The 16,322-nt window shown below is 34.8% G+C and overlaps 1 protein-coding gene across 1 annotated transcript in view; it reads left to right on the plus strand.

Moving 5' to 3' along the window:
- DNAH5 (dynein axonemal heavy chain 5) overlaps positions 1-16,322 on the plus strand; it is a 107,877-nt gene that overhangs the window by 65,097 nt on the left and 26,458 nt on the right. Inside the window, exons 50-59 of the mRNA XM_030445194.1 lie at positions 387-610; positions 2,109-2,304; positions 4,520-4,692; positions 6,291-6,421; positions 8,740-8,893; positions 9,637-9,904; positions 10,862-11,093; positions 12,682-12,796; positions 12,914-13,090; positions 14,997-15,200. Of these exons, the coding sequence (XP_030301054.1) occupies positions 387-610; positions 2,109-2,304; positions 4,520-4,692; positions 6,291-6,421; positions 8,740-8,893; positions 9,637-9,904; positions 10,862-11,093; positions 12,682-12,796; positions 12,914-13,090; positions 14,997-15,200 (1,874 nt within the window). The remainder of the gene's footprint in view (positions 1-386; positions 611-2,108; positions 2,305-4,519; positions 4,693-6,290; positions 6,422-8,739; positions 8,894-9,636; positions 9,905-10,861; positions 11,094-12,681; positions 12,797-12,913; positions 13,091-14,996; positions 15,201-16,322) is intronic.

A 16,322-nucleotide genomic window follows, 5' to 3' on the forward strand; every position in this document is an offset into this window, starting at 1 on the left:
AAGTTTCTGGGTATTAAAAATAATTAATTAAAAAAGAAACTTAAGGTCATACCTCTTGGTGCTCATAGAATCATAGAATCATAGAATTGGCTGGGTTGGAAGGGACCTCAGAGATCATCGAGTCCAACCCTTTTACCACCTTTGCAGTTGCTAGACCATGGCACTGAGTGCCACATCCAGTCTCTTTTTAAATAGCTCCAGGGACGGAGAATCCACCACTTCCCTGGGCAGCCCATTCCAATGCCGGATCACTCTCTCCGTAAAGAAATTCTTTCTAATATCTAACCTAAATTTCCCCTGGCACAACTTAAGACCATGCCCTCTTGTCTTGTTATGCCGTGTTGTCTTCTGGAAAAATCTTTCAGTTGTCATTTTTTTCCCCGCAGGTGTAATTGGAGAAGGTCACTATTGTAGTGAGCAGGGATTTTCAGAAGATGTGCAGAAAATGGTAGCCAAATTGGTTCCACTGACACGTAGGCTGTGGCAGATTACTAAACTGAAAATGTTGCCCACACCAGCCAAGTTTCATTATGTCTTCAATCTTCGAGACCTCTCAAGGATTTGGCAAGGTATGCTGAACACTACAGCAGAAGTGATCAATGAACCAAAGGTAAGTGCAGTGTATCAGTGGCTTTATTTCAATTATTGTAGCAAAGAAGATGAAGAGCCTAACTTCTTGGCATCCGAGTTTGCTTTAGAAAAATATAATCTCTGGCTAAAAAAAGTTTTTCAGTGAATTTTTGAGGTGAAGGTGTTTTAGAACAGCTTTTACAGTGCCAACTGAAAAGAGAACTTTGTTTCATAATAAAACCTATTTCTTTTGACAGAGGAGCATTTGCTTCTCTCTGCTTGTTCTGTTACTGACAAATGTGAGGTTTTTTTAAAAGAAGCAAGCAAAGAAAATTATGAGAAGCAATGAATTTAGCCCAACGAAAGTGTACATATATTGAGAAAAAATTGACAGTTCCTATCTCTCCACTAGTGTTTTGAGGCTTTCCAATATTAATATCTTTCCAACAAATGATTTCTGGCTTACAGCTTAAAAGAAAGAAGTAGTAACGAGTCATAGTGATATGGGTTTTTTTCCACAATTCACCTTTATTCCAGAAAAGCTCAATATTTTTTAATGCAACATTTATCTTTTAATTATTTGAAGAAAAAGTCATTTCATGCTTTCAGCACTGAAACATGAAATGCTGGAAAAGAACTTTCATGGTATTCTTGGAGAAGCAGTTATACAGTTGTTACACATTTCTTATACAGTGTATATATTTTTACATTAAATTATCTTCTGAGTTCTACTACATCTAAAATTTAGCTTCTAGAATTGATTTTAGTTTCTGAAGCTAAAAATACATGGCACTAAGATGATTATATGTATATGTATTCTCAAAAAATCTCTAAGTATAACAGCTGATTGAAATCTGATTGTATAATTACGTATTGGTTCTGTGACTTGACATAGTATGTATCCTTTGTGCAAAGTGCAAACATGACATCTTCAAGGAATAGCTGTAATTTTTCTACTACTGTGTAATAAGAGTGTAGAATTAAAATCAGTGCTGCTAGGATTAAGAACCTGGAAGGTTTTCCTTCTCCATCCTATGATTAAACAAAAGAACTCTGAAGGTATATGCATTGTGAGAAGGAATAATATAAACACTTACACATTATTATAAGCACTTACACATTATTATTTTTTTCTCTCTCAATACTTTGGAGATGATATTGAGAGTGACATCTGTGTTTGGCATGAAATTATTCATACCATGATTATAGTATTCTGCTATTTTCTTCACACATCTTATGCTCAATGACCAGTTCAAGTAGTCTGTCAGTGCATAAGCATGTGTCAACAGGTATGAATATGGTTTTAAAGTTATGTAAATAAAATTTTAATTTGGTGAATACTGTCTGTTTTGGAATGCTACATGAAAGCTGCTTGCACAGTTAACTGAATTTAAATTAAGACTGGGAAAAAAATGGAAGCTCAAGGTATGTTTTCTACTGTAAATATGATTAAAAATTAGTTAAATAAAAGCATGTTTTTTTAAATTGGTACAGCTTTGTTGCAAGCCTAATCTACAGTGCTTTTTTAATTTATATAGGTACTGTTAAAACTGTGGAAGCATGAATGTAAGTGTGTTATTGCTGATCGTTTCACAACCTCAGATGATGCAAACTGGTTTGATGCAGCTGTGGCAAAACTCATTGAGGAGGAATTTAAAGAAACAAAAGCTTTGCTGGATCCTGAAACAGATGCCTTCTTTGTTGACTTCTTAAGGGAGGCACCTGAAAGAACTGGTAAAGATGGACCCTGATAGCCATGACCTGGAAATATTTCTTAGTTGATGCAAAATAACATAAAACAGTTGTTTGGGTTTGGGGAAAAGTCAGGAAGTTAGGATGATTCAGTTATCTGTGTTCATTCCACTGTAATTATTGATCCCTAGAAAAGACAATGTGTGCTAAAGTGCCATTTAAGTCTCTCCTTGGATAATTCAAATAGTCAGAAGGCCATGATAAAAGAGGAGTAAAGGTTAGGAAATGTCTTGAGCAGAAGGCATCAAATAGCAGTAAAAAACAAAGTGGTGTGACAAAGTAGTCAAATATATCTTTAAGTAATTTAGTAAACAGCAGCAATGTAGAGAGGACTTAAATGTATGTCATAATACATACTGAGAGAGTGAAGAGTTACTTTTAATGTGAAAATTAGAATCCACACTAGAAACCATCATGTTGAACTGAAAAGTAAATGCAAAAAAGCATTCATTTCTCAAAATAACTCGCTTCTTGGTGACAGTTTAAATGTACCTGCCCTGTAAGGTATAGAATGAAACTTTATCTAAAATGATAGAAAGTATGGGGCTCTCTTTTAGAAAGGGCAGGTTTCGTCATCAGTGTTTTGTCAGAGCCTTGAGAATCCCTTCCTCTCTTTGCTTTAAGTGAAAAGAATAACAAAGGTAATTTTGATTTAATTGTCCCTGTAGTGGAATTTAGTCTTGTCTGTTATGATGGAAATGTAAAAAGAGAAACTGGATTTTTGAGCTCTTAAATATATTGAAAAATAAATTTCAAACTACCCTTTGCTCATTAGTGATATGTTTTATATCACTAGATATTTCCTGTATCTCTTTGGGTTATACAGTCACATTGTGTATGTCCCTGACATAAATACACAAAAGTTTTAGATGAACTAGCTCAAACATCAACTTTTAGATCTTAATTTGGCAGAAATTGTTGCTGGTGGTAGTATTCTTGAGACCCTCAAACTGTTCAAAGGTGATTTTTATGCATTGGTTTTGACATTGCTATTTAGTACTGGTGATTCCAAATCTCAAGACCAGAGAAGAGTTTAAAACAATGTATTATACCAGCTACCTCTGTAAATAATGTAAATGTCTCCTCTTTTTTAGGTTTAGTACTTGATCATGCTGCCTTTTAACATTAATAATAAAACTGCAGAGGCAGGATTAAGCTGATACAATTCTCTGCAGTTTAATTCCATTCTGTATTCCTTACAAGGAAGACAGTTACTTATCAGTAGCTTATCAGTTAAGTTCCTTATCAGTAGCTGAGCTGTTTAAAAGTCTCATTCAACTCATCAGAAATGTACTTCTATCTGGCAGACTCCTTTTGTTTAATCAGTGTTTTGCAATGGGCATGAATTGAAACACAGGAGATGCACTCTGAACATCAGGAACCACTTTTTTACTGTGACTGGCAGAGGTTTCCCAGAGAAGTTGTGTAGTGTCTCTCCTTGGAGATATTCATAAGGCATCTAGGCACGGTCTTGGCCAACTGGCTCCCTGTCACTCTGTTTGAGCAGGGGGCTTGGACTGGATCATCTTCAGAGGTCTCTGCCAGCCTCAAACTTTCTGTGATTTTATTTGCTGTGAGTAACAATTCTTACTAGTAAAAGGGCCTGGTAACTTTTAAGTAAGATGAATATTTATGAATGGGAAGATGAGACAACAGCATTATTTCCTCCTTTCTTTTGTGTGGGGAAGACTTAACAATTTGTTGTGTCTTTAAGATCACTTCATGAAAGAAATGTATGCCTTTACACAGTCGATATATATTTTTTGTTGTAATTTGTTTTAGAAATATTTTTGTTTTCACTGGTATAATGATTTTTTAAATTTAGGCTGTTTTTCTTTAGCAACAAAGATAATTTCAGGTTTTAACTGCACTATGCATTTTCTGTCATTCTCGGGTGCTACTTTTGCTTTAAGTCAGTTTCAGTTTTTCAGCATTCAAGTTTCAGATGTAGAGAAAGAAGGCTCCTTAGTTTTTGCTGGTTTTGTCTCTGAGAATTAAGCAGCTGAACTTTCTGTTTCTTGTGGGCAGGTTATAGACAGCACTCTGATATGTGCATCTAATATATAATATTATGTGTAATAAACCTGATTCTCACTGGTTAGAGACTTCTGATAATCTTCACTTACTCATTCCCAAATTGAGCCTTTGTCAATCATTTAGACTAATAAGGTCCTTTTATATTTTTTTTTTCCCCTAGGTGAACAATCAGAGGAAGTTAATTTAGATATTCCTAAAATATATGAGCCAATTCACTCCTTTCATCAGCTACAGAATCGTTTAAATATGTTTTTACAAACATATAATGAGAACATCCGTGGTGCTGGAATGGACATGGTTTTCTTTAAGGATGCTATGATTCATTTAGTTAAGGTACAGTCTTACTAGATTGCCTTTTGTCGTTGTTCACTTGCCCTCAGCACCTGTGAATGGTATAGTGGTGTTCATGAATCAAGGTAAATTACTTATAAAGTTGAAGCAAGTAATTTATTGCTAGCAAGTACTTTGTCTGTCACTCTGACTATGTGTTAAAACAACTTTTCTGAAAATGCACTGGATGGCACTATTCTTTTATATCTGTCTTTTATGTCTGCTGGGATCTTGGTCTCTTCTAACTCTATTTCAACTTTTCTTATTGTTAATTCTTCTGAAAGCCCTTCGACTCTTTGGAACGAACCAAATGTAATTCAGGTTAGGACGTAATTGGATGCTTATGAAGGAGTAGGCACAGCAGAGTAGGAATAAATGTAGTCTAAAATTCCTTTGTATGCTCACTTCTTTTAAAATTCCTTGAATATGGATTGAAGCTGTCCATAATTTTTGACACAGCACAGTTTGATAAGATTGTCCACACAGAGCAGGCTTCAGCCAAAGGAGAAGCATTTTTAAAAAAGCAGCCCTCAAATCCTATTTCTCAAATTCACAGTGCAGTTATCTGTATGTCTTGTCATAAATTACTAAGAACTGAATATTGAATTGTACTATCCAACAGATGATATCATAAATATCAAAGCAATTTAAATTTTATTAGTGTTGACAAAGACATCGCTTATGTTATTTTCAAAATTTTGTAGTGGATTCTTGTCTTTTTGCAAAATTAGTCCTTTTCTCTTAAGGCAAAATGCAAAATGGATGTGGTTCTTTTACAGATTTCTTTAGGAAAACTTTTAAATCAGCATTGCATTCACTAAAAAGTTTCTGTTTCATTGCTAGTAAAAAAATCCATATAAATTCAGGATCAGTATTTTTTTTTGTTGTTTTAGTTGAAGAGCCACCTGTCAGATATATCTTCTTTGGATAGCTAGTCAATAAACACCTGAAATGTTATCCTAACTTTCACTTGCATAAATGAGTACATAGGGCTTCTCTAATCCCATATTCTTGAAAGCAGCATTTACAACTGTCCCAGTCTGAGTTTTATGTATTATCTAGACTTGAGAGAGGTTCTAAGAGAAAGATATGTAAGCGGAATTAAGGTAGTGCCTAATCTTGCTGCAGAAAATGCTGGAGACTGTTTCTCCTGATTTAACTTGGGGAACCATTTCTCATCACAATAAAGTGGCATGGAGAGAAAAGTCTTAGTAAAGTTGTCCAGAGGGTATAGTATTGGGGAAATTGTTATTTCCTTCCCAATTTCAATAATTTGTCATGCTATGAGAGCACATCACTCCCAAATCACAGTTCAGAATTACTTGTGCTCTGTGGAAGTGTGAGATGCAGATCTATTGGTAATTGAAAGTTCACAGTGATGGAATCAAGTGATTGCTATACTACTGGGAGGTTTGCAGAAAATATCACAAAGTGCAAGTGTCCATAGAATATATTAGTAGCAATAAAAAATTCAATAATAAAAACCTTAGATTTTCAGTTTGTTCTGCACTTATAATGTAACTTTATTAGTACAGTAGCATAAGATTTTTGGGTGCATTAATTTTATGTATTGTAGCAATAAATGACTGTGACCTTCACAGATTTCTCGGGTGATTCGCACTCCTCGTGGAAATGCTCTTTTAGTTGGAGTTGGTGGCTCAGGAAAGCAGAGCTTGACAAGACTGGCATCTTTCATAGCTGGCTATGATACATTCCAGATAGTGTTAACAAGGTGAGCATCAATTAAAATTTAAGTAAATCAATATTTTGTATTTGAATTTTTCCTATAAACAAAAAGGTCTCCCAGTCTCTGCAGAGGGAGAAAGAGCAAGCTTAATCTAGGCTGAGCACTGTTGCCTATACTGGAAAGTCATGAAAATATCTTAAGACTTCCTAAATTTGCTTGATATTCTGCAATAATTCTGAGTTTTTACCATCTTTGGAGTAGAAAACTGTTCTGGGTGTTTCATGGGAGTAGATATACTGTTAGTGTCAAGTTATCTTTACTCTGTGTCTCTACACAGTACATTAAACTATTCTGAAAGTACTTGTAGGTGAAAGCTATTATAATGCCTTTTTGAATTTGTCTTATGTGATTTGAAATATAGGTATTTCATAGATATATTATTACTCTTGTGTAAGGAGTTGGAATACTTGTTCTTCATGGTTAATTTGGTAGATCTTATATATATGTCAGTATTTTGACAGTCTCTTCAAGGGTATCTTGCTTTATTTCACATTCTTCAACACAGTAGCGGTGTCTTTTGGAATAACTCACAAAAGAAACAAACAAAATTACAAAACTTTCTCTGATTATATGAGAAAATGAAAGCCAAGAGTTTCTGTAGGACAAGTCAATGATCAAGAAATATTTTCATCACTCAAGTAAGATGTCACTGTAGAGAGCTAAATTATTTTAATTCTTTTGCAGCTCTGTTGGCTGCAGAAATTGTAGACTCACATGTGATAATGCCTCTTGGTGAGGGTCTCATCAGCTGATCTATCTGAAATAGGGATGACTTCAGTAGAGCTTACAGCACAGTTGACAGAAAAAGCAGAAACCAGTTGCTGGATATCATTCACGAAGAACTATGAATTCATTGCAAAGTGAATTTAATTAGAAAGTGATGTGCAACTTCCCACCTCAAGTTGGTTTAATTTAGTTCACCAATGTAAATGATAATCATATTACTCAATGTGTATGATAAAGGCTTTTTTTTTTCCAGGTCAGTATTTTTGTCTGATTTTGAGTAACTAACTAAATAATGTTTCAAATCATTATTTCCCCCTGCAGGTGAAACAAAAGGGCACAGAATATTTGTCTTTTCTGTGTTAATTTCTAGTTTTAGTAGTGACTTTGTATTTGAAGTGTTTTGTTAATAAGAATATCAGTAGAACATTCTCTTGGAAGGTTCTCTCCCCCTGCACAAGAGCAGCTGGGAGAGGTGATGATACGTGAGAGAAAGAACTCTACAGGCACCAATCAACCCACCATGCCTTGTCTAGTAATTTCTATGTTTCTTAATCTATTCGTTTTCTGCTGCTTTCTTTCCATTTTATAAAAACGTGAGTGCCACCACTGGTGATGACTTTCACCAGAAGGGCCAGCTAGTTTGAGGTTTTTAATTAATCAATAAAATCTAAAGTATTTTATTACCCAACACATGACAGAATACTGTGAGATTACACCTGTCTATTTTTTACTTTTTCTAGAAAAAGAGAAATAAATAGCATGGTAGGACTTCAGGTTTGTGTGGGTTTTGTTATTGTTTATGGCTTTTTAGGCAGGTTTGAGGTGAGGGGTTGTTGGTTTTTTTATTTTTTTATCGTCATTCTTTTTTTATTGATGTGGGAGTTGAAAAAGAGAGCAGGAAAGAGAAGAGTGGATTCGGTATTTAGTTTGAGACTTTGAAATGAGCAAATCTTTCCAGTTTTGAAGCAGTTGGAGCAAGTCCAGAGTAGAGCCACAAAGGTGATCAGAGGACTGGAGTAACTCTCCTGTGTTGAGATAATTGGGTTTGTTTAGCCTGGAGAAGTCAAAGCTCTGGGGAGACCTCATAGTGGCCTTTCGGTAACTGGAGGGGGCCTACAGGAAAGCTGGAGAGGCTCTTCTTACTAGGGCATGCAGCAATAGGACAAGGGATAATAGTTTCAAACTAGAAAAGGATAGATTTAAGTCAGACATTAGGAAGAAATTCTCAGTATGAGGGTGGTGAGACACTGAAAGAGGGTCACCCAGGGAAGTTTTATTTGCCCCCTCCATGGAAGTGTTTAAGACTAGGTTGGACAGTGCTTTGAGCAGCCTGGTCTAGTGGGAGGTGTCCTTGGCTATGTCAGGGGAGTTGAAACTAGATGATCTTTAAGGTCCTTTCCAACACTAACCATTCCACGATTCCTAATCTAAATGAGTATTCCTAGGCTTGGAGACTTTTATTACCTTCAGTTACAAGATATTGGTTCTTACTTGCCTTTGCTTGCTTTTTTCTTTCTTTTAACCTGAAGCCCTTTTAAAAAAGACTAAATATGAATACCACTATCCTGTCTCGGTAGATCGTACAACACTTCAAATTTGATCGAAGATCTGAAAGTCTTGTACCGAACAGCAGGACTGGAAGGGAAAGGCATCTGTTTTCTTTTTACGGACAATGAGATCAAAGATGAGTCTTTCTTGGAATACCTGAACAATGTTTTATCATCAGGAGAAGTAAGATGCCTCCTTATGATTGTTTTCAGGCTTCTTTAGTTATGCAGTTTTGTAGTAAAATAGCTGAATTAATTTTATTCTTTTATTTGTCAAGGGGCACACTTTTACAAATAGCATTCAAGTGCTTTTTATCATTAAATATTATAAAAAATGGAAACAATCCATTATAATAGCGTAGAGTGACACATAATGATTGTAAAATTAAAAATGAACATCATAGTTCTATACAAAGAAATTACCTAAGTCAGACACTTTTAAATTTGTTGACAGGTTGTCAGAGAGGTGCGAATAGCTTAAAAAACCCTGGGACTCAGGGAACGTTATTCAAGTTTAACAAAATTGTCTCTTAAAATAAATATATTATCAATATAGAATAAATTTTTTCATAGTAAATATGTGTCCAGAATAGATAGGATGTTTTTTGTTTGTTTATTTGATATTTATTTATTTCAGGAGTGTGTTTCAGAGTAATTTCTTCTAGTTAGCAGAATATTAAGTGAATAAAGCAAAGCCATTCATATGGCAGAGTGGGTTTTACTTTTAAAACAAGTTGGATTTTAGTGTGTTAATGTCATCACTTCAGTAAAAGTTCTGGTATAAAGAAGTGGATTGAGTCTTAATAGCTTCAGTGTCTGAAATGTATGTTCCTTCCTGAAATGGTAAGTATTAAATGAACCTTATGCTATATACTCTATTTTGGATCATCTCACAAAGAGTGAAAAAAATCTCCCTTTTTCTCAAAGGTGTCAAACTTATTTGCCCGTGATGAAGTTGATGAGATCATTAGTGACCTCATACCCATCTTCAAAAAGGAACATCCACGTAGGCCTCCAACTAGTGAGGTTCTGTATGATTATTTCATGACCAGAGTCCGTCAGAACCTTCATGTGGTTCTCTGCTTTTCACCAGTAGGTGAAAAATTCCGAAATAGGGCTCTGAAGTTCCCTGCTCTTATTTCTGGATGCACTATAGATTGGTTCAGCCACTGGCCTAAGGATGCTCTAGTGGCAGGTAGGTGTATGCTTTGTCTTTCTGGATATTTAATTCTGTGATTATGGGTAATGAAGATGTTTTAATTGCTTTGAATTTTGCCAGCACATAGGTAGAAGAAACTTAGTTGCTTCTAAAATTTGATATAAATTTTTTCTTCTTTAAAGCTTGTTTTATTAAATTGTTGAAATATTTCTAACCCTTGAAATATTTCTAGCAGAGGAAAGCTTTGAACACTGCTAGAAGAAAAACTCCCTTTGATTATGGATTAAAGACATTAGTAAAGAGGGCAAAATATTAATAAAGAAGGTGATTATTAGTGACTGTGGCTGTGATCAGGCATGCAGAGTAAGGCTGTGATTACCCAATCCCTGATAACTCGCAGTTAGACAGGTTCATAGAGAAGAAAGAAGTTGCAGCGTTTGGAGGTAAAAAAAATACCAGATCCTTGGCTAAACTCTTTACTGAGAATTATAGTATAATATTAATAATCTGATGGTGGAGAATAAAGAAGGCTTGGGTTCCAGTAGTTGAGTGAAAGCTTGTTAACTCAACAGGAGAGCATTTCCCCTGTCACAGCTGTACAGTAAGATGGTTGTAATTAGTATTGACATTTTTAATTGAATTTGTAGAAGACATCGCGAAGGTGAATCTTAGATTGTGAATAGCATTCTTTGACTACTATATTTAGAGGTGCTTTCTATTTTACAACTATTTTCTGGTGTAATCAATGTCATCCTTTAACAGACCATATATTGGATGGTGAAATGTTAAAAATGCTACATAAGTTTCAGCCACATGCAGAGTCAAATATACACAAGTAAGTTGTGTGCATAATAATGGCTTATAGCAGATGAAGATTTAAATCAGAGGGAATATTCCTTTGTCTTGGTATGTAGGCTTTATATTGCCTAATTTATAAGCTAGGAGTTTTTCCTGAATATTTACTCATGTGTCTGTTTTTCCTTCTTTCCTAAGTATCTGAACATTTCCTGGCCTCTTTTGATATGGACTGCACTGCTGATACGAAGAAGGAAATTGTGCAGTGTATGGGCTCATTCCAGGATGGAGTGGCAGAGAAATGTTCTGATTACTTTCAGAGATACAGACGTTCTACACATGTTACTCCCAAATCCTACTTGTCCTTTATTCAGGGGTACAAAACCACATACAAAGAAAAGCATTCTGAAGTGCAGACATTAGCAAACAGGTAAACTGCTCAGTTTAGTACTGTCTGTCTGTTGTTTTCTTTCCCAGACATATAGGTTTTGTTATGCTTCTTTTCAATGCATGGTTTGGCTCTTTTCACAGTAAAAGGATTAATTTTTTCCGAGTTTTCTAAAATTGTGTAAAGGTGTAACTTGGTCAAATAGAGTTGCTCTTGGCATATAAATTGAGGATAATTTTTGGAGTGTAAAAAAGGGTAGTGATGTATGAAAAGCAAGGTGATAGGAAAAAAGTTATTTTAAATTGTTCCCACATACTTTAATGAGTAAAAGAAAACATCTGAATATAATTTCATGATATATTCATAATGGCATTTAATTTACCAGAGAGCAAATTCCATTTTCTTGATGAACAGCTATCAAAATATCTTGATGTTCATATCAACTGATAGGAACCTGTAAGAAATAATCTGTGTTTTTAGTTTTGTGATCATAGGGCATAATTTAGGCTGCTGAGTCTTTTACTTATAGATTGGTAAAATGGTTTTGATATATTTGTTCTCCTTTTCATATACTTTATTAAACTAATGAAGTATATATCCAGGTTTATCTTTATGTCAGAAATACTCAAATAGAATATTAAATTAGCATTTCATGTAGCAATTGGTATCACCCTCAAGAAAAAACTTTCCAGGTTTGAAAGATAGGCTGAAAAGATAGAGCTGGAAGCCTTTAAGGAAGTCTCAAGCTAGTTTATTTCACTTTGAGATGTTCTTTGCCTTCAAAAGCCAAATTGAGCTACAAATCTTTAGTTACATTATGGGTGAAAACTTATAAAATAGAGAGGTCTGGTCCTATTTTCTTCCTTCTGACAGCTCAAATGTGCCAGATTAGTTCATGCATGTCAGTTGGTTTCACTTAGTCTTAGCTACATATCCTGGATTACTTTGGCAGGTGTTACTTTTTATCTGTTCAGTATTTATTTAGCTGTCCCAGTACTGCTTGGCCTTTGCAGTAGCAGCCTCGGTAGAGCCCAGTCAAGCTTGTCTGAAAACTCCCAAGTGAAGACTTAGATTTTGATTGACAAAAAGCACTGCTGAAGGGTATTTTACTACTGAATGATGAAAGTGCTATCTCAGTGGTATTTTTTTGTTTGTCTCTTTTAGTTGGTCTTGATTTTAATATTTTGACCTTATCAGCATTTTCAGTGTCCTCTTCAAATAAGAAACACTGATTCAGGAGATTTCTCATTATTCTACCATCAGAAAATGCCTTTTGGTTTGTAAAACTGAGTCCTTTGAGTACCAGGTTGGAGCTCAGAAGGGACAGTGATGTATATGGCACCAAAGTATGAATTTCTATTCAATGATAAAGCCATAGTGTCTGACTTAGAAGTGTGTAAAATGTCAAGACACAGACTCTCTTTATAGAATTTCTTTTTTGTTTACTTTCTTGATTCTGAAGAAAGGCATGTGTGAAAATTCCTGTACAGGTTTTATTTTTGGTGTAAAACATATTTTGCTAGCGTTCCTTTTGGTTGATATGATTCATTCTAATGATGGAATAACTTGGGAAGAAGAATATAAATTACTTAGGGAATTATATACTTTTTGTTCTGCTGTTAATATCCAGAGTGAATACTGGACTGGAAAAATTGAAAGAGGCCTCTGAGTCAGTGGCTGCACTAAGCAGAGAGCTCGAGGTAAAAGAGAAAGAACTTCAAATTGCCAATGAAAAAGCTGACACGGTATGTACAGCCTTCAAAGTGTATTTTTGGTTGGTTTTTTTTTTATTTTGTTTTGTTTTTTTTCAAAAAGATTAATAAAGTAAATAAAGTTACATGCTGGCTTTTCTTACATTTTAGGTGCTGAAAGAAGTTACTGTAAAAGCACAGGCTGCTGAGAAGGTGAAAGGTGAAGTTCAGAAAGTGAAAGACAAAGCTCAAATTATTGTAGACAGTATCTCAGTTGACAAAGCCATTGCTGAAGAGAAGTTGGAAGCAGCTAAACCTGCTTTGGAAGAGGCAGAAGCAGCCTTACAGGTTATTACTTGGACTGTGTATAACATTCTTTTACTTTGAAAAAAGATGGCAAGTGCATCACATAACTCCTTGATTTACGGAAATTGCATTCAAATAAATAAGCATATTTTTTAGGCTTGTAAGTTCAGTTTTGTTTTTGTATTTCCACCTATGTACAAAAACCAAAGACAGTTTTTCAGAAGAGGGAACGTTTAAACTTTCACTCAAAATTATGTTTGATGTATCATGTGCTGAAGATTGATACTATACAGGTAAATGAATGTTGATACTCTTATTAAAGAGCTTGTGTGCAAAGAGTGAAGATCTGCCTTCCATGTAAAAATATGTATAATACTGCACTTTTCAAGAAATTAATCTCACAATTATTATGGATTAGCAGATTTCTTTCTAAGGATTCGTATAATGGAATTCTGCTTGCAGCAAAGATGAATGTGTAGTAAAATATCTGACTGATTTCCCAGATTTAGAAAAAATAATCTGTGGTTGAATATTTCAGTTAATTTTTGTACATATGCTAGGACTGCCCAATGTTACACTAAGAGACAGGTACAGAATAGCTTATAGGTATTTTTAAACATATATATTGAGATTACTTTTTCAGGTTTGAGTAAGAATTGTCAAAGGTCACTAAAGCTTTGTTGCACTTTGTCCTGCAATAAAATTTTCATATTAAATGCCCAACTAGAAGTAAATAAATAAATCCATAGAAATTAAATGCAACTCCTCTGCCACAATTTGGATTAGAGCAAAAAAGGCAGGGCTGAGTTTCCTAAAGGTCACTAAGAAACAGCAGTTGAAGTTTCTGCAAAAGTATGTGGAAAAAGTCTGCTGAACAATGAACCAGGTGCAAAATAAACCCAACAGACAGCAAAATATTAAAGGGAAACAAAGGACAGGCAAAAAGAAGGTGATCAGGAGAATGTGCAAAAATATATTATCCCTTTCTTGAAGGATAAACATTGGTAATAATTCACTTTCTCTATGAATTCTCAGTGAGGCACATTCCAGTCTAGAAATAATGTGTCAGAACTCTAGTAAGAACCTGTTGCTTGCTATTTGTCACTATCACATACTCAGACTCATTAAACTGCCTGTAAATAAGCAGAGCTTCTGATCCAAGTTTTGTCTGTCCTAGGAGCTGACCTGCCCATCAGCAGTGACCATGTTTCAGTTCTTTTTTGGCTTTTTATGTGGTGCAGTGTGCACTTCTGCTCAGATGAGTGCTTCTCTAAGGAGGGATTTTCAGCAGACATTTCTTTTAGCCCTCTTTGACTCATGATATACCCTGGAGTTATGAGTTATCAGATTTTCACCGCAGGGTTACTTGACCTTACTTAATAGGGCTTAGGTTTTCAAACATTTTCATAATTTATTTCTTTTTTCTTCTGGGCCTGCTTCTGCAACAGGAAAATCCCCAGTAAGATGAACCAGAAGGTTCAAATATCAGTGTATCAGGCTTTCTCACTGGTTACCATAATTTACCTTCATCTGTCAAATGTCAACAAAAAGTATTTTTCTTTCCATACTCAGTTTCTGGTCAAAGTTTGCATTTCTAGAAATAGGTTAAATTTAAAGATTTGTTGTTGCTGTTGTTGTTGGGCTTATTTTCTTTTTTTCATTTCTTTTCTTTTCTTTTGGTCAAAAGTGTGCACGGTAGTTTCAAGGTTTTAGGTGATGCTGTGGTGGTGGCTGAGCTGATGTTTCCTGGTAGCTGTTGGAGGTAGTAGTGAAAATAAAGTTGAGGGTCCTTCTAGCATTGTGCTTTTCAGAGGTGAAACTATTTTAATTAAAAATAATATGAATTCTTTTTTCTTCAATGAATTAATATTGTGGGTGAAATTCTGCTTTGTGTCTTACTAAATAATCAATAACAGTACTTGCTGGATCCTTTGTTTTAAATTCACAGACAATAAAACCTGCAGATATTGCTACTGTTCGCACACTGGGTCGACCTCCTCACCTCATTATGCGTATCATGGACTGTGTGTTACTGCTCTTCCAGAAAAAAGTGAACAATGTGAAAATTGATCAGGAAAAATGCTGTACCATCCCATCCTGGCAAGAATCTTTGAAACTGATGACAGCAGGGAATTTCTTACAGAACCTACAGGTGCTTGTGCAAGCTTCTTTTTTGTTTTCTTTTTAATTTAAGAAAATAGGGGACAGGATTCTCTCTGGTGTTTATAGGAGCACAAATGTAAAAGAGGAATCAGGCATGAAATATATCTGAAAAGTTAAAAGATTAAAAATAAGTGCATCAAAATGAAATAAACTTGAATCCTTGTGGCAAAGTTGGGTCATAAATCAATTATAGTTTCTCCTAAGTAAGGCAATTGAATTACTTTAAATTACAGCGACAAATGATTCAAAGCTGTAAGGATTTGGTTTGAATAGTCATTACTTATCTGTTTCATTAAAGCTGATGGAAAACATTTTTTTCTAGTACCTAGCTTTTAATTAATTTTCAACACTTGTGCAGTGACTTGCAAAAGAATAGATGCTTATTTGGATGTACAAATCAGAAATTTTTAAAATCTGGGGGGTCTGGCTCCATAACCTGCGTAGGGAATAACTGTCAAATAAATTCCTTTTCATGATTTAAATTATGATTAATCTACACAGAATAAATTGTACCTTGTCCTGCCCCATTGGATGTTCTTATATCTGATTTCTGCATTTTGAGAGTTAATCTCTCTCTAGTCCAGTGGGAAATCACAGATGGCGGGCTTGACCAACTTTATATGGTTGGTAGTGCCATGGATGCAATTTATGTCATATTTATAGTATATCTATTCATAAGAATTTTTAATTTGCTGAGGAGTTCAATATTTAAACCAGCCTTATTTGTGCTTTATGGAACAGCTGTTTTTCAGTTTAATCAGTGATGGATTTTCATTATACCTTGTAAACAAACCTTTTAAAAACCCCAAACATATAGAATATTGTCCATCTCCATTTTTTTGGAGTAAAGAAGGGGTCAAAATAAAGTCTTAAAATTCAAATGCATTCCACTAATTAGATGAGGTAATTTAAGGAGAAGATATCTGGCTTGCCCTTCGAAAGGACTGTCTTCTAGAATTTATGTTTATGAACCAGAGCCAAGATTTCGTTTTTGAAGATTGTAAAGTTAATTACTCAATATTAAAGAAAATGGAATTTCAAGCAGATTGTCAGTGATACGTTGTATCAATAATTAACTATGTAATAGTAATGGATCTTGTATGATTGTGAA

Source organism: Calypte anna, chromosome 2 (assembly GCF_003957555.1).
Source record: "Calypte anna isolate BGI_N300 chromosome 2, bCalAnn1_v1.p, whole genome shotgun sequence".
Lineage (NCBI taxonomy): Eukaryota > Metazoa > Chordata > Aves > Apodiformes > Trochilidae > Calypte > Calypte anna.